Below are 20,972 nucleotides of genomic sequence, written 5' to 3' on the forward strand. Positions count from 1 at the left end.
GGCGGACGTAGGACGTGGATGAGCTGAGCTCCGCTTGTCGGAAGCACTCGTCCTGTCAGCTACAGCAACTGTCCGTGCCCAGGCCTGCACTGGCCTCACCCCGAAGGGCCGACCGGCAGACAGTGGGGACAGGTTTTGCCATCAGAGACATGGAGTGTCATGGCACCGAGGGGACACTCACTGGAAAAACAGAAAAGGGAAGACTGGAGACCCAGCCTGTGCCTGACATGGCAGCCACACCTCCCCACAGACAGGCGGGCAGCCTGCAGGGCTCAGCCACACCGGCCGCCCTTCCCACCAGGCGACACGTCCCCCTCCGAGCACCAGCTCCTCCCCGGGGCCTGAAGGTCCACTTAGGAGTTGAGCAGAGAAGACCACGCCGTCCAGCGCCGCACGGCAGCCGAGCAGGACCTGAGGCTGCCCTGCCCACAGTGGTGCCCAGCAGGCTGAGCAGTCAGAGGCAGCATCCACAGTGCTGACACGCGAGGTCTCGGACACACCAGGGAGTGCCTAGAACACAAGGCTTCCAAAGGGCGCGCGGTAAGAGCCTGGCTAAGGACCAGGCGGCTACCGAAGGCGGGGCCTTGGGCTCCTCTCCCCACCCAGGCACGGCACACCACGGCACACCAGGGCACACCAGGGCACGCAGGGTCACGGTGCTTCTCTTGGGAGTCTGGCTCTGCACGCTCTGGGGAGAAGAACTCCCCAAACACAGCACGAGCATCTCCCCCAGCCTCTTCCTGCTGGGCCTTTTCCAGGGCCCGTCATGAACTCCGAGCAGGCGTCTCCTGAGGCATCCACGCCATAGCTCTCGGCTGAAGAATGTGAGCCACGCCACGGGGGACTGGAAAACAGACTTTAATTTTAAATTCTCAACAGCTAAGAAAAAATATATACAGAGCAGTTCCAAAGGAAAAGGGAGACTGGGTGCAGTGGCGCACACTGCTCCGGCGACTGACTGGGGAGACTGAGGCAGGAGTCCAGGAGTTCCAGACCAGCCTGGACCACAGCTCGGACCGTCCCCCGCGGCAGGGCGACTGTCACCCCAGGAAGCCAACCTTCTGCCTCCGGGGCCCCAGGCTCTCCTCCTTGTGCAGGACGTCCTGAAGCGTGGTGTGCTGCACCTTGCCCACGCGCTTGCCGGTCTGCAGGGCAGGGAGGGCGGGGAGCCGGCGGTGAGCGTGCTGGTGGGAGAGGCCAGCGCCCTCTGCAGGCTGGGTGCAAACTCGCGGGTCAGAGAAGGGGCGGGGACTTGCTCGCCTGACCAGGCCCCGCACCCCACCCCCTTGGCCAGGCCCCTGGCTGCTCCCCCAGCTCCAGTCCAGGGTTGGGACCGGGCCCCACCCGCCTGGCCGCCTCACCTCCATCATCTCGAAGATGCTCTCGGGGTCCAGGCTGCCCTTGCCCACCTTCCTCATGCACGTCACCACCCCCGAGCTGGTGACTGCCACCAGCAGGCTGGCCAGGGAGCAGGCCTCCTCCTGGAGGGTGGCGTCCACCACATGCCGGCAGCCGATCTGCAGAGGCAAGGAGGCCCGTGTGCACCCCGGGTCCCCACCCGACACGGATGCCAGGCAGAGGCCTCACGCACTGTACCCATTCTCCATCTCCTCTCGGTCTGCTGTGCTCCCGGGCCAACGCCACATTTCTGTTGTGGGGCACCGTGTAGGGCCAGGACAGAAACAGCCCAGAACACGGGCTGCCGGGGTCACAGGCACAAGGCTCCCTGCAGAGGGGCAGGGGCAGGAGGTCACACGTGCGGCCATGTGACATCCCGCTCACCGCTGTGGCAGATCCAGAGGGCCCGTGCCAAGGGACAAGCTCAACCACGAGGCAAGTCCAGGTGGCCTGCTCGGGCCAGGCAGCTCCGCGTGAAGGAGTCACATACTCCAGGCTCCCAGGCGATCCCGGGGGAGGAGGCCCAGCCACACGCGTCACAAGCCCCGAGGGGAGTCAGCCACCTCACCCTCAGCCCAGGGAGCGCCAGTATAACAGCCTCGGCCCAACGTCGGCAGGGCCCTGGGCTCTTCCACAGGCTCACCCGACACGTCAGACACCCAGGCCCGGGGTCAACGTGCCAGAGGGGAGGGACACTCTTCCAACCCCAGCACTCCTCAGCCGCCTGAGGCCCCAAAGAGCTGAGGGCGTTAAAGGAAACGCAGCAAGGACACGGTATGCGAAGGGGCTTAAGAAGCCCCCTCCTCGGGGCCGGGGATTTAGCTTAGTGGTTCTGACGCCTGCCTTGCAAGCGGGAGGATCCAAGTTCGATCCCCGGTACCAAAAAAAAACCCAAAAACCCCAAAAAGAAGCCCCCTCCTCGAGCACGTAGCAGGCCTCTGACAAGAAAGGAAAGCGCTATGGGGCAGCGTTCTCCCGGTGACCAAACCACTGGGTTTGGGCTTCTCGACTTCTACATGGTTTGTGCAACTGTAACCTCCAAGCTTGGTAAGCAGCGTCAGCGGGCTGGAGGAGACGTGAGCCACACCTTGCACAGGGTGACGATGCAGGGCACGTTCTCCACGCTGAGCTGCATGCAGTCGTAAGGGTCATCAGAGAGCTCGATATCCTTCGACCCCTCTTCATCCTCCAGGACGCGAACCTTCGGTATCCTAGAAGCAGAAGCACAATCAAAATTTCCACTGACTGGAAGAAAGAAAAATGCTTTCTTTCTCTTGAGATTAAGAATAGGAGTTGAAACCCGTATCGTACAAGCAGAGGCTGTGTTATGCCTGCCTGCACTTTACCATCCCTGTCCCTGTCATTCCTGACACAAGCGCAGGGCAACACAACGGCCAGTCACCTGTGAGAGGTCTCTCAGCTCAAACATGTGACGGAGGAATGAAAACCGGAACTGTGACGTGATCCCAAGAGGCACTCACCAGGAAGGCTGACGTCGGAAGATAACGATAACAACGGAAAGGCCGAGGGCTGGCAAAAATGTGTGGGACCAGAACTGGCACTGCTGGTGCGAGGACACAGTGGTAAGAGTGGTGTCTATGAAGCTGAACACAGCCCTGCCCCGGCCAGAACTCGTGCTCCTCCAGTGGCCGGCCCCATTCACAGGGGCACACTGCCCTGCAAAGCTCGTGTGACTGTGGCACCAAGCCCAGTCTCGGCACGATGCTCACTGGACAAGCTGGATGCACTAGTGAGCAGGCTGTGTGTGCTCCCTCGTGAAGCATGCAGCTCCTCTAGCTCTTGCACACTGGCCACCACCGGAGAGCGGCGACCACACAGGGACAGGGATGGAGCCCTGGGTGGCCATGGTCCGCCCTTCCGCTGAGTGCTGGGAGACACATTCAACCCAGGAAGTCAATGCAGGGCAGAGAAGGGTGGAGGAGCCCGGGGGAAGGGGCAGCCCCTGAGCTGCTGTCACCAGGACAGTGAGGTCCTCTGCCCAGGCCTGAGCTCCACAGGACACTCCTGTACGCGGTGTGTCTAGGCCAGTGAGCCATACCAGGGAGGGTCCTGCTGAGGTCTGCCCTGGCTGAAGCCCCTGCGTCAGGGCCCAGGACTAAGGAATACCCTGTTGAAGAAGAGGGCAACCAACATAATTTTGGGTTAGTATGGCTGGGTGTGGTGATGCACAACTGCAATCCTAGCACATGGGAGGCTGAGGCAGGAGGATTGCCTCCAGTCTGAGGCTAGCCCAAACTGCAGCGAGACCCTGTCTCAAAATAAAACAAAACTTGGGGTTGATATGTTAAAAACACACACACACAGAGTATCTTTCCATTTCCCAACCCTCTGGCTACAACTCAGCCAGGCAGGAGGGCTAGAGAAGCCCTCGCTCGGGTGGCCTTCCAAAAGGACCTTGGCGCACAACCTCCCACTGCCCTGCCACTTGCCTCCCCAGGGCACTTTTGGGATGAAGTGCCTGGACGGGGCCCAGCGTGGCCGGGCTCCCACGCTCCTGGATGGTGGCCTCAGGCGAGGGCCAGGCCCACACCCTGAGTGGCCTCGGCGAGGGGTCTGGGGCACGGCAGGTGGAACACGGTCTCTCCTGGAAACTCTGTGTGTTTGTTTAACCCATACAGACAGCCCGAGTTCACTGCGGAGGCCTCTAGAAAGCAGATACAGCTTAAGCTGTGCACGAGCTGAGCAGGGAAAACCACCTTCGTGACCATTCTGGGGGATATGCACGTGTCTCAGGGCACATTAACATGAGAGGTACCAGATGCAAACACAACGAACAGACAGGCAAGATGCAGGACACGAAGACGGGAGCTACTGAACAGCCTCCTGCTAACCATGCTGTGCGGCTCTGAATCCCCAATGCTGGGACTCCGAGGGCCCAAGGCAGCATCTTCGCTCACGTATTCAACCATTTTCTTCGGCTACAGCCCCAAGTTTTTAACCCTCCTTTTTAATGCCCTGACCCCACTCTCTGTGCGCTTCCTGTAAGCTCTCCGAGAATGAACCCCGCCTCATATTTACTTTCAAATGCTAGGAACTCCCCGAAGAAGCGCTCGTGCATGGGAGGGAGACAGCTACACACCCAGTGTGGACACGCGCCACCTCCAGGGGGCTCAGCGGCCCCCTCCCACACGGCTACCTGGGAGGCGCAAGCACTTCCTGGCCCCAGCCAGAGCACGGGACCAGCTGCCTTGGCTCTCAGGACTCTCGTGCACACCGAGGACCGGGCGACTGCGCCCCACGTGCTCTCAGCGCTGGGAGACAGCAAGGTAAAATCCCCGCTCAGAGCCAGTCAGGAACAGCTGGCATGGTTGCCAGCTATGCTTTCCCTTTTCTGTGGCTTTCTAATACTTTTCTACACAATACGTGTTCACTGATGAAAATAATATAAAGACAAACACAGAAATGTAGGGGGGTGGTTTGTTCTGTTGTTTTGTTTTGTTTTTGGTACCAGGGATCGAACTCAGGCAGGCAGGGTGCCACTGAGCTAAATCCCCGGCCCAGAAATGTGTGGTTTTGAGATAGAATCCTGCTATGTAGCCCAGGCTGGCCTCAAATTCACAGTGATCCTCCAGTCTCAGCCTCCTGAGTGCTGGGGTTACAGACGCAAGCCGCCTCGCCCAGCTATGTATTAGTTTTAAGTTGGGCAGTCTCTTTTCTGGAGCCTAACGTGAGACAGACCTCACCATTTTCGGCATCACAACCCCTGTTCTCAGAGCCTGTGCGCTCCCCAAAGACCTACCTCGTGTTGAAGAGCGCAGCCTTCACAGCGAGGGAGATGGCGTCGAACAAGTTTCCACCGCACTCAAGCAGCTGAGGGAGACAGGCGGAGGGAGGAACAGTAGGCGTCACTTCCCCCTGTGCTCCCCGTGGCAGTCAGTGCAGCCGAAGCGCGCTCCCCTCTGCCAGGCTCCCACGGAAGGGAGGTCGCACGCGGAAAGGACAGGGCCGGCCGGAGCCACATAGACCTGTACACACCCGTGTGGTTCTGTTCAGCCTGTCCCCCACCCCCGCAGGAAGGCTGCCTAAACACGGGCGGTTTTCCCACAGAAGCGGGCGGGCCGGGGAGGGTAGGGCCGAGCAAGATCACACCCAGGGGCTCCTGCAAGCCTCTGCCGCCTCCGAGACGAGCTGCACAAGGAGCCTCATCCTGCCCGCCCCACCCGAGGCCCCCCGCTCCCCTGCTGGCCGCTCACAGGGTCTGGGTCCACCTCCGCCTGCACCCCTGGGTGACACCCAACCTCTAGGTCCCCTGTGGGGACAAACACAGCTCAGGGCTGTGCCTCCCGGGGTAGCCGGGTAAGCACCAGGGCTGCCTGGGCCCTCATCAACACCAGATCCTTCCTGGTAGGAGTCACCCTACACCGTACACCTGCTCACCAGGACCGAGGACACGCAGACGGACTTGTCATTTCACCGATGAGCGGGAGCATTCAGAACGGGCCTGACCTGCCGGGCAATGGCTACCACCTTCTTTCCCACTCTGGTGGTGCTGGCTCCACCACGGCTCTCCCCAGCCCAAGGCTATCTGTTCTCCAAGCTCCGTCCATTATCAAATTAACTTAAAAGCATCCGGAAAGCGCTAGCCTGTTTCATGTCCAGACAATGTTTAGAAACAGCCAGGCTGTTTCTCTTCGTCCAATTCACTGCGTCCACAAGCTCTTCATTATCTGTATTCCCTGCAGGCTCTGTCTGGCCGATAGCTTAGCCTCGCGTCCTCAATCTGAGGAGGAGGATATTGTTACTTCTCTCAAGGGTCACAAAATTAATAAGACTGGGGAAAACAGACCCAATAAGCACGTTGCTACACAGCGGGAAAATCGATTACAGCTACACTGAGGTTACTGCCGGCGCCCTCAGCGAGGTGGGGCGGGGCGGGGCGGGGCGGAGTGTGGAGGAGGTGGAGCCAGCTCTGCAGGAGGAGGCAGGGCCTGGGGCTCACCTGGAAGGGGCTAGGAGCAGCGGGCTTGCTGCTGTCAGGGACCAGGCCACCTTGAGGTCTTCAGCGCCGGCTCCGACACCCACCCTCTGGGTCGTGGCTTCCTCACTTAGACAGGGACCATCACAGCAGCCTCTCAAAGGGCCCCAGAGAGCTCCACCGCTCCAGACCCGCCTGTCCCTGCCTGGCACCCACAGCTTCTCCTGGTCTCTCCAACCCTGGGGACTTCTCTGGATTACTGCGCGGACCAAAGCTCACTGCAGAATGGCGTTGCGTGTGTGTCGGCATACACACGCTGGATTTCTCTCCACACAGTTACCGCAGGAGCCGCCTTCTCCCCAGTGACCCCCGTGGAGGCTGAAAGCACCCAGCTCACAGGGGGAAGCGGCGGGAGGAGGCAGCCAAGTGTCCCGCAGCAGCGCGGGCGGCACACTCACCAGCACGTCCACGTAGAGGACCCAGCAGTGCTCCCGGGGACTGATGCACAGGGACTGCAGGTCCACGCTGCTCCTGCTGCTGAATATCCGGTAGAGGGTGCTGGCGATCTCGGTGCCCAGGTCGTCCCCTCCGCGGCCTTCGAACTCAGGGGTGGCACTGGCTGAGCTGCACGGAACAGGAGGGGCAAAGCCCGAGTGTTTCCAGATGCCAGGAGCGGAGGACAGGACCCCCAGGCTCCCCTGTGAGGCTGGGGGAGCCCCCTGCTGTTGGGACAATCACTGGGGTGGGGACAGCCTGGGCGGAGGGCTCGGCCGAGGGAAAGGACCAGCGAGGGAAGGGTGTGTCTGCCGCCTGCCTGGCCGGGCATGTGTGCGCCTGGCCGGGTGTGTGTGCGTGGGACTTCCCAGCGACTGCCACAGAAGCCCCTCTGGCCAGGGGGAAGCAGGAGCACAGTTGGGTAGGCACAATGGATGCCCTGCTCTGGCGGCTCCACCACACACCAGCCCGGTGTCCAGGACCGAACCCGTGTCCAATGCAGCCGCTCTGCAGACTCCCCACACGCCTAGGACAGACCTTAGGCTGGCGCTGTGCTAAGAGAAGGAAAAGAAATGGGAACAAGAGAAGGGCTGTTGCCTGACTAAATATCCACTTAGCCCCTTTTATTTGCTATTTTTCAAGAGGAAGAAAATGTTTCTTTCTTGGCCTTTTGCTACTTGTGTCCAATTGCTTCTTCAAAGAACCCACAAGTCGCAATATTCGCCACCCTCCTGGGAAATCGCTCAGTGTGGGCTCAGCCCACCCGAGCTGTCTGTTGGGAGGGAAGTGATGACAGCGGCCAGGAAAGGTGAGAAACCCGCTGCTGCATTGCAGACTCTGCAAAAGCACCCAGAGGTCTGTCAGCCCTCGTCTGCACGGCAAGGACCAGTGACCGAGACTGAGCAAGGGGACACAGCCAGGCCTGCAGCGTCTCCTGAGGAAGGACAGGATGACAGCAGGGAGCAGATGGTGGAGGCGCAGGCAGGAGCGGTGGGGGACAGGGCACCCTGCTGTGCCACCAAAGCCGCAGGAGCTGCCCTGATCTAGGTGTGTGCCCGAAATCCCAGCTACTGGGATGGCCGAGGCAGGAGTATCTAAAGTCCAGGCCAGCCCTGGCTGCAGTGAGCCCCTGCCTCAAGAAAGAAAAAGCACTGGGGTATGGAGTACTGCCTCCCCCCAATAAAAAGCTAAAAGAAACCCAGTTAAAAAGTGGGCAACAGGGCCAGGGATTTAGCTCAGTGCTTTCGCCACCTGCTGCACAAGTGCAAGCAAGGACTCAAGTTCAATCCCTGGTATCCCCCCCAAAATAAATAAGTAAATAAATAAATATAAATAAATAAAAAGTGGGCAACACTGGATGGCATGGCACATGCTTTTAATCCCAGTTATTCATGAGGCTGAGGCAGGAAGGTTACAAGTGTGAGGCCAGCCTGGGCAGCTTGACGAGATCTCATCTCGAAATAGAGATGGGTAACACTGTGCTCCCTGGGTCAGTGCCCAGTATGCCCCCCAAAGGGAAGAACCACGGCCACTGTACAGCGACTCTGCTGGTCTAATTACCTCAGCTTCCTCACCCCGTGGGCCATTGGGAGCCAATTAAAGAGCTCCAAGGGAACCTGCCTCACTGCCATAGCAACGCCACTGTTCCCTCACTACCTCGGCGGGACTCGGCATCAAGCTGTGAAATGCCACTCGGCTCCGGGAAATAATGGAGTCACCAGGGACCAAGTCTTTGTTTTGCACAGCCTGCAACCACAGCTTCCTTCTAATTTTAAACCCCGGCCACTGACACGAAGCCCTGTGCTGCAGGTGCTTCAAAATACCTCCGCAGGGCCTCCGTGCGCGCTCAGCCTGAGGCGGCGGTGCCCCTCCCGGTAGGCAGGACTGAGTACCACCGTAAGTGCGCCCTCTGTGCCTGGATCCAGCATCTAAGCCAGTCTGTCTACAAAGCCTTGGCCCTGTGGGTTCCTGAGACGAGGTTTCTCTGCAGTGGAAATTCTGCCCATTTCCAAGCCTTTGGCTTTAGACACACCGCCCTTCTTCCCGCCTCAGGGACCAGGGCAGGCTCTGGCTCTGGGAGGAGGCTGGGACAGCGGGAGGCTCGGACAGCAAGGAAGAAGAGCCAGAGCCCGCTCTGCTGAAGAACGGATGTGGGCGGGAGGGACGAGGGGCCACCTCATCCTGGGAGCACGCACGGCACAGGGGCCCTTCCACCAGTCAGGAGAAGTGCGGACTGGAAAGGGCCCCCGAGCGACAGGGGACGGAACAGGGGCACGGGCCAGCAGTGGGACAGCGACTTGGGCACTCTCCGGGCATTTTAATTCCCCTTTAAGCAGACACCCCACAGGTGAAACGAAAACCTCATGGGCGGGACACGACCTGCAGGGTGGCTTTTTCATTCTACAAGGAGGGAAACTTGAGCAACTTTTTGCTCCCCTTGGGAGAGGGTCTCACTATGGAGTCCAGGCTGGCCTTGAACTCACAATCCTGCCTCAACTCCCAAGTGGTGGGATCACAGGTGTGTGCCACCACGCCCCACATAACTGCACTGACTTTAAAAAGGTCCCCAAAGCTACAAACCACTGCACTCTCACAGCTGCCCAGGGAAGTTCGGCTGCCATTTTATTTTTGTGGTGGTGGGGACTGATTGAACCCAGAGGCAAGTGCTCTGCCACTGCGCTGTCTCCACTTCAGGGGTTCGGAAACTAAGTCAGGAAGGGCACGTCAGTGTGTCCAGGGCCCCGCACGCTGGGCTGCCCCCTAACAGCGGTCCGTGAGCTTCTCCTCAGGCTCACCTCTGCCTCCAGACACTGAGCGGCTGCTCTGGCTTGGGACTCAGTACTACACCCCAAACGCCGTCAGAGAGCACACTCGTGGGTAGATACACAGCTGGGGGTGTGGAGAGGACCCTGGCTGCCAACTCCAGCTCCCTGCTCACATGCACCACGAGGGCCGGGGATGTAGCTCAGTGGTGCCGCACCTGCCTGGCAAGCGCAAGGTCCTGAGTTTGATCCCCGGTACCAGAAAAAACAAATCATATGCACCACAATGCAGCTATGGTCGGCAATCTGACAGAGGCGCTTCCTAGGCAGGACCACTCCCCGCCCCAGAGCTGCAGCCTGGCGTCACCCACATCTTGGCACTCCTCCTCCCAGCTGGCGCATCTGCACCCTGCGCCTCTGCACCCTGCACCTCCACTCCGCTCCTCTGGCTGGGACATCTCTGGTTTAACCCGGGTGGCCTGCAATCAGGGCCACGTTCACCTGGCACAGAGTCTGGACTCCAGCCCCACGGCTGCTTCCTGCACAACCAAGCAAGCCTGTGTGTGATTCAGGGGTACTGAGCAGGCTACATGCAGCCCTCCGGCCGCAGGCAGACTCCTCAACCTTCCACTGCAAGCGGCTGCGCAGTTTCCGGAAGTGACCTCACCGCGCTGGAGACCTGAGGACAAACGGCCTCTGCGGCTTGGGCAGGCTGCCTGTGCTGTCCTCAGCCTGGCCCTCAGCCCAGAGCTGACCTGCTCCCAGCAGCACGCAGTGGGCCCTAAGGGGCAGGGAAGCCATCCCACCCACCGAGGCGGGCGGCAGGGACCCCGGCTCTGCGTTTGTGAAGGGCACCAGAGAAGACACTGACAAGGAGTTAAGGCCAACGGGGACCCCGCAGACACTTACGAATCAAACAGTCTCCTACCCCAGCTGAAAGCCACGCCTCCCCCAGAGCCCAAACAGTGCTAAAGCCGCGCAGCGTCACAGGGCTAAGACCCTCGACGGCCTGCCACCTAGCGGCAGCCATGAAGACGTGCTAGCTTACTACGCTTGCCTCCTCTGGGTCCTAGACCAGTCCCGTGGGCTCCGAGTTTTCATTTAAAATGTGCATTCTCAGGCTCCCACCAGCAGGCCAAGGCAAGAAGCAGGGTTGGGAAGTCTGATTTGGCTTCCAGTTCAGAGAAACTATAGTCAGGCATCTGCGAGCAGGCTGGGGGTCAGGGCAGCAGGCAGCCTCGGCAAAGGGCTGAGACCCATGGCGTTTCCGGCGTTCCCGAGACGCAGGGTGGACAGGGAGAGGTGCTGTCTCCCGGGCTTGCGTGCCATCATTCCAAGTAGACAAACCCAAAGGGACATGAGTCAGCGGGTAGGCAATTAGCTTTCTGAGGCCTCTCTACCCTCGGGAATTTAAATAATTAAAACCTGGAAGCTGCCAATAAGGAATTAAATCAAGCTAGAGCAGAGTGACAGCAGGGACACCCCCAGCCCGCGCACCAATTACTTTTCTCCCAGTAGGGAGCAGAGACCAGTGCCAGGGAGGGGTGCAGGGGTGTGCGGCCCCTTCCTGCTGGGGCATCCAGGTGGCCAGAAGCCGGTCTGTGCTGGGCAGGACCGCAGGACGCGTGAGTGAGGCAGTGGAGGGCTGCCCCCGGCCGCCCAGCAGGCTCTGATCTGGGTGGCAGCCAGCACCCGGCAGCCTCTCGCCTCCTGTTGGAAGGGCCCATGTGCCACCTGGAGACAGTCCACCCCAGGGCGTGCTCAGAGCCCCAGGACCGGACTCCTGAGCCTGCCCAGGTCCCTCTCCGACTTACGAGGAGGAAGAGGCCAGCGGCAGTTCCTGGGCCGGGAGTGATGCTGCCTCCAGAAGCCAGCTCCTCCCAGGCTGCTCAGAGGCCCCTTCCCAGGGGAGGCCCCGTAGGGCTGAGCGCAGGCGGGCCTGCCACAGCGAATGCTCCCCGGTACGGTACGGGCATCCCAGGGCAGCTGAGCGACAGCGACAGCGACAGGCTTGGGTGGCCTCCCATGAGTGAGGCAGAGGCGACCCGGGGCAAGGGAAGGAAAGCGAAGGGCAGCTCCTCTCCTCGGTCACCGTCCCCTGCCCTGGCCTGGGCGGATCAAGGTCAGGAGAGGCACTGCACTTCCTCCATGAGCAAAAGGACGAGCAGGGGCCTGGGCAAGGTCGCCACCATCCGCGCTCGCGTGACAGAGCCAGTTCCACGGGGCAGCGCGGGCAGCCGGGGCTGGAGGAGGCGGGAGCGGCTGGAGACACCGGCCAGAGACCAGCGTGGCTACGCCGGGCGTCCATCACAAGCCCTCTAAGGCCGGCCCCTTCCAGCTGCACAAAGCAGACAGACCAGTCAGTGGGATGGAATGGAGCTGGGCCCTGAGCAGTAAGGCCCTGGGAAAGTCACCGCCTCTGCACACTCCACATGCCGCCTCTGGCGTTGGGAGCCGGGCCCGAGTCCCATCAGTAGGACAGAGACCTCTGTGCACTGCACCGGCCCTCCCTGCAGGAGTCTGGAGCTGTGTGTGTGAAGAGAGGGTGCCTATGTGCCCAGCCCTGAGTGAAAACTCCCGGTGCCCAGTCTTTAGTGGGCATCCCTGGGCAGGAAGGTCGCAGACAGTCGCTGTGTTTTCACCGCTGTCCAAACCACAGCACCGCTAGGCCCTGTCAGTCCACCCCACGGTCCATGCAGGCAGAGGTGGCCTCGTGACACCTGACACATCATCGCCTCCAGGGGCCAACAGACAACCTGCCAGGCCATTGTCCACACTGGCCTCGGAAGCAGGGTTACAGACAGAAGTGGAGGCCAGGCCCTCCCTGGACAAGGAGGGAAATGACACGACCGAGAGCCCCCTGGGCACCAGTCACCAAGCCGGGTGCCTGCTCAGCCTTCACTTCCTCCTCATTGTGGCTTTTATCACCTCCACCTTTGCGATGGAGAAACTGGGCACAGAGGAACCACCCTGGAGACCCAGAAGTAAGTGTGACTGTGGCCCAGGGCTGGCCGAGCTTCCCAGCAGCCACCTCTGCAGCCTGGTGGGTGCAAGTCAAGAACAGTTTTCTGCAGAGCTACACCAGGAAGAGACAGGCCATCCTGGACCAAATGGTCCTCACTATCTGAGTCTGGCACTTTGCAGAGCAGGGACACATTCGGCTTGGCCTCACACCTATGTACTGGGCTGGTGTCCTTCCTCTCAGACAGGGCAAATCAGGACAAACAAGGCCAGGCCACTCAGACAAGGGCAGGACTTCCGTCCAGACCTACCTGTACCAAGTCAGCAAACATTTCCTGGAAAGCTGAGGGGTTAAATAAATGCAGAGAAAATGAAGCCTCCATAGGAAACTAGAGGTTTGTTTTCCGAATCTTCACGCTTTAAATCAGTCTTTAGAAACACCTGCACGAGGGGCCGGGGATGTAGCTCAGCAGTGCAGTGCCTGCCTGGCAAGCATGAGGCCCTGAGTTCGATTCCCAGTACCAAAAAACAAAAACTAAAACACCCGCAGTACTGACCAGTCAACAAAGAACTCCAGGTAGCCTTCGTCTGGCTTCTCCAGCTTCGGCGTCCCCATTTCTGCTTTCACCCCCACCAAGATGTCTGTGTGACCCTGGGGACAGGAGCGAGAAGGGCCCTCGGTCAGGGCAGGCAGCCAGGAACCACGGCCTTCTGCTTCCGAGCGCCCAGGCCAAGGGCTCTGAGGAGCAGCACACGGACTGGGGGCTAAGCGGGTGTGTTAGGAGGAGGGGTCCCTCGGGGCCGGTACAGACCCCGCTCCCCAGGGCCAGCCGCCCCGCCCCAGTACGCACCAGCTGGACCCTGGCAGACCCGCTGGTGTTGGACACCACGCCGGTTTCCACTTCCGCGCACCGGTAGTCCTCACAGCTGCGGCCATCCACGCGGAGGTCCTCCTGAGTTAACGACACCGCCCGAGGCCGTGACCCCGCGCCACAGGGCCTTCGAGGCTGGCGCATGATTTTGCCCCTGGAGAGACCGCAGCGCATCTCCTTTCCTCAGCGGGAATCCTGCCCCCGGCTAACACCGACACTGCCAGCGACACACGAGGAGGCCTGGGTGAGTCCAGCGACCTGTGCAAGGTCCCGCAGCCACGCCGTGTGACAGGGCCACCGAGCACATTGCCAGCGGGGCGCGTGCGCCAAACAGGACGTCTGCACATGCTCGAAGCGGCCACCTGCCTCCACACCTGCAAGCTGACAGTTCCCCAGCAGCCCTCTCAGCCCAGCCACGGGGTGGGCTGCCTCCACCGCGGCCTCCCGCCACAGCGCCCTCAGGAAGCTAGGAGCAGCTGCTCTCCTAAAGCAGGGCGGCAGGCGAAGGGCTGTGGCCACGCCCATTCATTTTCCCTACCACGGCAGAGGTGAGAGGCGAGTGGGCCGTGAGCGATGGGAAAGCCGCTGAGCCTTCCCAGCTCCTCTCTGGGGGTTTCTGAGGCGGTCTGCACACTGTCCGTCCGTGGGTCTGCCCGAGGACTCACCTCTGCCACCGTTCACAGCAGCACGACTCGGACACACATCTGCTTACGGCTGTGCATAACCCACTAAGACCACTGCTCTGCCCCACACCTGGCCCCTGGCAGCACCTGTGGGTCGGTTCCTGGGCTTTCAACACCTCCGGTTTCCTTGGAGCACCTCTACCTTTGCACAACACAAGCCGCCCAGCCTCTCATGTTCCCCGTGCCCGGCCTTGGTTTCTTCTACCAGAGCACACTATTTTTTTTTTTTTTTTTGGTACCGGGGATCGAACTCGGGTCCTTGGGCTTGCACAGCAGGCGAGAAAACCACTGAGCTAAATCCCCGGCCCACAGAGCACACTCTTAAAAACCAGGTTCTGGGTGCTAAGTTCACCAGCGGGCAGCACTGCTTCTAGAAAAACACGTATGTACGTATGCTAGGACCGCTCCCACACAGGCAGGTGTAATTCTGCACCCACAGACCTACTGAAAAGCCATGAGTTCATACTGACATCTCCAATCCGGTTCCCACAGGGTTCTCGCCAACCTTCCTCTTTTCTCATTGGTAACTTCTAAGATGGGGAAAGCTGCCTGTCAGCCAGGTGCGGTGGCCTAGAATGTCAGTGCTCTGGGAGGCTGAGGCAGGAGGACTGCAAGTTCAAGGACATGCTGGGCAACTTAGACTGCCTCAAAATTTAAAAAGCGTGGCGATGTGGCTCAGTGCAATCAATCCCTACTACGTCTGTCTGTCTGTCTGTCTCTGTCACAGTATGTTTCTGTATTTGTTCAGTCTTATTATGAAGCAGTTTCAGAGCTGCTAAGCTCCATCCCTAGGAGAAGTGAGTGTACCAACAGCAGAGTTACTGTCTGTGGCCCCACTGTACCCAGCCAAAACCTGCTCCCGCCCCTCCTGTGTTCGGTCCTAACACTCACTTGTAACTCAGGCTCATCTGTAACTGTCTCTACTTCCCTTTGGGTTCTGCAGCACCCTGGTTAACTACTCCCTTGTTGGTACTCAGAATATCACTGTGGTTCCCAGAGTCAACGCTGCAGCAAGGGTAAGCACAGAGAAATGTCACCGGCCCTGTCTGCACTGCACCCCCCTCAGGTTCCCCTTCCCACCACCCACAGCCACCCCAGGTTAGTGAGACATTTCTTTAGTTTCTGCTTTATCCTTCTTGTATTTCCTCTCCACCAATGAGCAGATATGTGAATGTTTGTTTGTTTCCTTCTTTCTTTTATGAAAGATTGCATGCCTTTTTTGGTACTGGGGATCGGACTCAGGACCTTGTGCCTGGGAGGCAGGTGCTGGAACCACTGAGCTAAATCCCCGGCTCTCAAGGTAATTCTCTAATTCCACAGACTGTGAAATGGCTGCAATTACGCACATCAAATAACAGGAGCTACCGTGCACTGTGCACTTACTGCGGATTAGACAACATGTGAGAAACACTCAAATCCTACGTCTGTCTTTCACAGCACCCCACAAGTTTCCTCGTTCCATTTCACCAATGGGAAACTGAGGCTGGAGGACACCCAAACCCTGGGCCAAGGCCACACGGCCAGGAGGGAGCAACCACTGCTTTTAAAAGGCCACACTCTGGTCACAGCAGAGCGCACTCGCACTTGAAGGCGGGGAGGTTTGACCTGCAGAAATGATCACCAAAACTCACAAAGTAGACCTTGCGCTCCTGGAGAAAAAAAAGAAATAGAAAAAAGGGGTCAAAAAACCAGAGACTTGATCCTCAATTATAAATGATGGCAATTATTTTGCTGATACTTCTCCTATGAGGGCCACAGCCCCCTCTAGGACTATGAGCCAAGGGCAGGCCCCCAAGGTACCCCTGGTGAAGAAGAAAAACAAGAAAAAGAAAGGCCACAGCACCCTTTGTGAGGAGCTCCCAGAATCTGAGCCCACATCACGAGCCAGATGGACAGAGAAGTCCCCCAGCCCCAGGAAGCTGGCCCTTGACCACTCAGAGTCCTTCAGAGGGGAGAAAAAAAAGAAGAAGTCCTTGCCTTTGGCCAGGTCACAGGGCTCAGGGCTAAAGGCCTCCCCAGACCCCAGACAGGGTGAGGAGGCAAGAAGCTCAGAAAACACAAGAAAGAAAAAAAAAAGGCCCAGGGTAGCACAGCCTGCCCCATCCAGGACCCGCGGCCCTTACAGGGCCGGAGATGCTTCCTATGGATGCACAGTGGGGAAGGGGGCGGAGGAGCAGGCAGCCTTGGGGCAGAAACGGAAGCAGGGCAGCTCCAGAGAACACAGTGGGAAAGTGAAGAAGAAGAAAGTCCACCAGGAGGAAGACGCCCTCCTAGGCCAGGGAGCTCCCCAGGTCCACGGCGAGCAACCCTAGGGAAGGAAAGCAGCGGCTGGTCCAAGCTGAGGTTCTAGAGTACATCCCGATAGGAGGTGACCCTAAGGCCCCAGGGAAGATGAAAACAAACCCTAAGAAAAAGGTGGAACAGCCAGTTGTTAAGGAGCTGGCTCAGAAAAGCAAGAAAACGAGGAAGAAAGAGAGCATGGTAGCAGCAGACCCTCTGAAGGCACCAGACACAGACCTGGGGCTAGCGCTGGGCAAAAAAGGCAACACGGATGAGGCGCACACAGACCAGGTGAGGCGCAAGGTCTTGCAAGAAGAGACTGATCGGGAGTCGGGCAAGACAGAAGGTTCGGAACCCAGGAAGCGGACGGGACTCGGTTTGGCCAGTGGGATACGGCAGCTTTTGAAAGCTAGGAACAGAAACTGAACTTTGTCAAACTTATGGCTGGCTTTAAGAATCGGTCCCCTTCGTTCAGCCGCCCCCCTAGCATGACTGCAAGACCCAACATGGCCCTCAGCAAGGCGGTGGCCAACACCCTGCAGCAGAACTTGCAGCAGGACTATGACCGGACCATGAGCTGAAGGTACAGCCAGGGCACCAGCCTCGGCTTCTCTGCCTTCCCCAACAAAGTCTTCTACATAGACAAGAACGTGTCCAGGTCTGTCAGGCTGGAAGATTAAACACTAGTGTCTTCTACCCAAACAGCCCAGATGGCCTTTCTCAGCTTTGCAGATGAAAGCCACCTAGCAGAAGTCCAGGACAGAACACCTGTGGAAATGAAGGACAAATGGGCAGCTCACATGTCCTGGGAGCAAAAACCTGTTTTCTGTTAAACCTTCCATCCCTGTGGTGACATGGGCACATAAATAATGGCAGCTGATGACGGACCTTTGTTGAGGGTACAGTATGACCTAGGCAAATACTGTTTTTGCATTCCTGTATTTATTATCATTGTGAAATGGGTGTTATTCATGAGGCAGCTGAGGTTCAGGGAACGAGTAATAAAACTGCCCAGGCCCCCCCCCCCAAATAAAATGCCACACTCTGGAAAGATCCAGTCACACCTCCTGGAAGTGACAACTCCCATTCCTGAGGTAGGGCTGGATGTGTCAGAAAATGGGGCCTCGTCAGAGCTTGCTTTCTACCCTTTAGTTACTCTTTGCCTCTTAGGAAAGGCTCAGGTGACAAGCAAGAGAAAACACAAGCCCTTTCCGAGGGTTCGTAAGACACATTTTCTCCCTCTTGGGGTGAGGGGCCAAGGGGGACCCAGTCTATGAATCACTGCACCCAGGCCAACATCTTTGCAATCTGCTTTTCCTTTATAAAAAGCTGAGGAAATTGCTTAAAGCTGCCTGGCTTGGCTCAGGGCCTAGAGCCTCAGCACAGCTGTTAGCATCTGCAGCACTCGGTGCTCAGGAGCAGAGCATTGTCCCAGAGAGCGGGCGGAAGCTCTTCCACACGGGCTGCCCTGAGCCGAGGGTGAGGTCAATGGCTGACACACATGGTGGTGCGGTGCCCCGTCCTGTGCCGAAGAGACTGAGCACTTTCTGAAGCAAGGGCTTCGGGATTCGGGGCAGCTCCTGGCCATTTCCACGGCTGCTCCCACAGCACTGCCCTGGGTGTGGTACAATAGAAGAGTCACCTTCTGACCAGTGTCTCTGCCGTCACACACCAGCTCTCAGGACCCCAAGCAAGTGCCTGTTTCTGCATCCACAAAGCAGGAACAACCCCCACCTAGTTACAGGAGAGACAAAAGGCACAGATCACTTAGGGTGCCACCCTCAGCCTGCCCTTCAAAGCAGTGCCCTTCCCCTGCTCCTGGGCCTGTGCAAGCTCATGGAGCCCTCAAAACTAACCCTGGAAGAGGGTACAGACAAGGAAACTCTGTCACCAAGTTTCAGCCTCCTGTTTGTGCCAGAGAGGGAAGCTATTTAGCAAGAGTGTTGGGGGCTGGTTCCAATCTGCCACTGCCAGACTGAGCGCCTGAGTGCTAACAACCTCACAGCTGAGGCCCATGCCTGGGCTCTGTGCTGTAGCTGTTCTCTCTCCTGTGCCGAGTCCCCCACAATGGATCATGATGAAAGCTAGGGGCACAGAAAAGCAACAAACCATTGGCTGAGCCACATCTCCTTCACACAAGAACATATAAGAAGGAGCCATGATGGGACCCCAAGAGGAAAGCCTCTGGGCTGGGGTTAACCAACTGCTAGGCCAGGGGGAACCCGTGGCGGCCAGTTTCCTGTAGGCTGACGGTGGGGAAGCCCACTGTGCCTACAGCTCTTCAGTAGCCACATAACTGAGTCACGATCTTCCCTCAGCAGCCAGGGCTAGAGGTAAGTGTGTGACTCGAAGGTGTACAATCACAGGAGTACCAGCTCTTCAGGGCATGGAATACTACTAGGCCAAACTAGTTCTCTCACTTGACTCCATCTATGATCTGGGAAACACTTCAAAGAAAAGAGTTAAAGAGGAGCTGCTGGACATGGTGGCGCATGCCTGTAATACCAGCATTCAGGAGGCTGAGGCAGGAGGATCACAAGTTTGAGGCCAGCCTGGGCTACACAGTGAGCTCAAGGCTAGAATGAACAAGCAAGATCCTGTCTTAAAAACAAAGACAGGGGGTCAGGGATTTAGCTCAGTGGTTTCACCGCCTGCTGCGCAAGCACAAGGACCCAAGTTCGATCCCCGGTACCAAAAAAAAAACAAAGAGAGGGGTCAACAGGTCACAATGTGGTAGGGAGCTGGAAAGGAAAGGAAAGGTATGGAGGAGGGCAGATTTTACTAAGGCGTAAGAGATGCTGGGTAGCAAGTGTTCACAGAGACAGGAGATACTCTGACAGGAAAAGCAGGGTTATTGCTACAGACAGCTACACAGACAATGTGATCCCTTACAGAGCCTGGGAGCACCGCGTGGGATCTTTCTGGCTCTTGCCATGAATCCTCCTTTTCTTGAGACTAAAAAGCTCATGGAATTGTGAGTTTTGACTTTTTAAATCCAAGTTTAATAGGCAACCCACTGACTAAATATTGACGTTGCATATTCCACTGGCACACGCCTATAATCCCAGCACAAGGGAGGCTGAGGCAGGAGAATTGCCAAGAGTTTGAGGCTGGCCTGGGCTACACAGTGAGTTCAGGGCAAGCCTGAAATACAAAGGGAGACCCTGCCTCAAAAGAAAGGACATAGTCTTTACTGACGCTGTGGACCTCTAGGGGTTGCCTTCATGTGACTTTCCAATTTGGTCCTGGCAGGGGGAAAGCACGAAGGAAATGGGAAGAGCTGCCACCAGGGCTCCGCTGGCTGAGCTGAAGAACTCTTTTTTTTTTTTTTGAAAATTTTCCCTTTAATTTTTATTTTCTCAGGTTTGCTACGATTAAAATACATTGCTTAGGTAACAAAAATAAATGATTAAAATTATATCTTAAACCCAAGAGAAAAAAATTCCAAAACAAGCTTCATAGACTGAAGCAGGCGAGCAGGCAGTAGCACCAGCACCACTGCCAGGAGCATCCACCTGCCCATAGCATTCAGCTGCCCCAGAGCCAGGGAGCTGCCTCCAGCGCCATCAGAGAGTCTCACAGCAAAAGCAAAAACGCAGCATGTTGAGAATGCCTCTTGTGCTCCTTGAGAATTTAAAGGTCAGAGGTATTTAAGTAGGATTTAATTGCAGACTGGAAGCAAAATGCCAAGTTCTGTATTGTTCTTAGCCAGGAGAGAGGGACACCAACCCACTGACCCAGGCCAAGAGCTACACAGGGCAGTTACAAGAGCCAACAATTCTCATTCCAGGGTCCAGTTTCAGAGGGCTGAAGAACTCTTGAGAGGAGCACCTCCCCGTGCATTCACAAGTGGGGACACAGTCGGGAAGAGATACCAGGTACATCGTTACCAGGAATGGTCGAAACCAGGAGCCAAAGTGTGAGCATAGAAAATTTTAGCTATGGCTGCGTAGGGCGCTTAGTTCTCCACTTTGAAGATGGGAAGCAGCAACAATCATGATCTCGGCTGCCAAGCTGCTTTCTGTAAAGCGCTGTGTATTTTCAAAGCGCTTTCACCTCAGGTGCACGCTATCTCTGCGTCTCCCCAGCACGAGGTCAGGAAAAGTGGGCCAGATGCCCACCTCGTTTCCTGGGGGAGAACACGGAACTCAGTTCAGGAAGGCGCGAAAGCTGAATGCAGCCCGTGAGGCCAAAGCGCCCTCAGAGACGGCCCCAGCGGCTGCTCCCCGCTTCCGGGCGAGGACCGAATCTCATCTACCCGAAAGGCTGCAAGAGGTAATCAATGCCGAGCGCGCCCTCTGCCTCAGGGTCCCAAGACGCCAGCTCCGGGCAGCACACGCGGACACCGCGCCGGTAAGACACGAGGCCAGCCAGTCTCGCAGCGGCCTGGACGCTCTTCCCTGGCGAGCCGCAGGTAAGAGAACCCGGGCCACCGAGGCTGGAGCTACTACCTGGACGCCGTGCACGATGTACACCTTCTCCGCCTCGCTCAGCGACACGGACGCCATGCTGCTGAGCCGCCGCGCTACGTCATCCGCCTGCGCCGGCCACGAGCCCGCGCGTCACCAAGCTGCGCCGCTGCCGG

General features: G+C 58.0%; 1 protein-coding gene, 1 long non-coding RNA gene and 1 pseudogene across 2 annotated transcripts; 1 reads left to right on the plus strand and 2 right to left on the minus strand.

The window, feature by feature from the left end:
* Positions 1-842: 842 nt before the first annotated feature.
* Positions 843-20,971, minus strand: Exosc7 (exosome component 7). Its single transcript, XM_004835060.4, has 8 exons — positions 20,839-20,971; positions 13,404-13,505; positions 13,110-13,204; positions 6,793-6,958; positions 5,159-5,229; positions 2,486-2,609; positions 1,362-1,517; positions 843-1,145 (listed from the first exon to the last, which is right to left on the minus strand). Exons 1-8 carry the CDS (start codon positions 20,893-20,895, stop codon positions 1,041-1,043), a joined length of 876 nt encoding a protein of 291 aa, XP_004835117.1. The 5' UTR covers positions 20,896-20,971; the 3' UTR covers positions 843-1,040.
* LOC147825456 (uncharacterized) lies at positions 8,188-13,103 on the minus strand. Its single transcript, XR_015441077.1, has 2 exons — positions 9,092-13,103; positions 8,188-9,036 (listed from the first exon to the last, which is right to left on the minus strand). It is a non-coding gene; the product is annotated as an uncharacterized LOC147825456 (long non-coding RNA).
* Positions 15,706-17,357, plus strand: LOC101703284 (lysine-rich nucleolar protein 1 pseudogene; annotated as a pseudogene).
* Position 20,972: the final 1 nt, after the last annotated feature.

This window comes from Heterocephalus glaber, unplaced genomic scaffold, assembly GCF_053883595.1.
Source record: "Heterocephalus glaber isolate CG9 unplaced genomic scaffold, H.glaber_assembly_v1.0 deba00001504, whole genome shotgun sequence".
Classification (NCBI taxonomy): Eukaryota; Metazoa; Chordata; class Mammalia; order Rodentia; family Bathyergidae; genus Heterocephalus; species Heterocephalus glaber.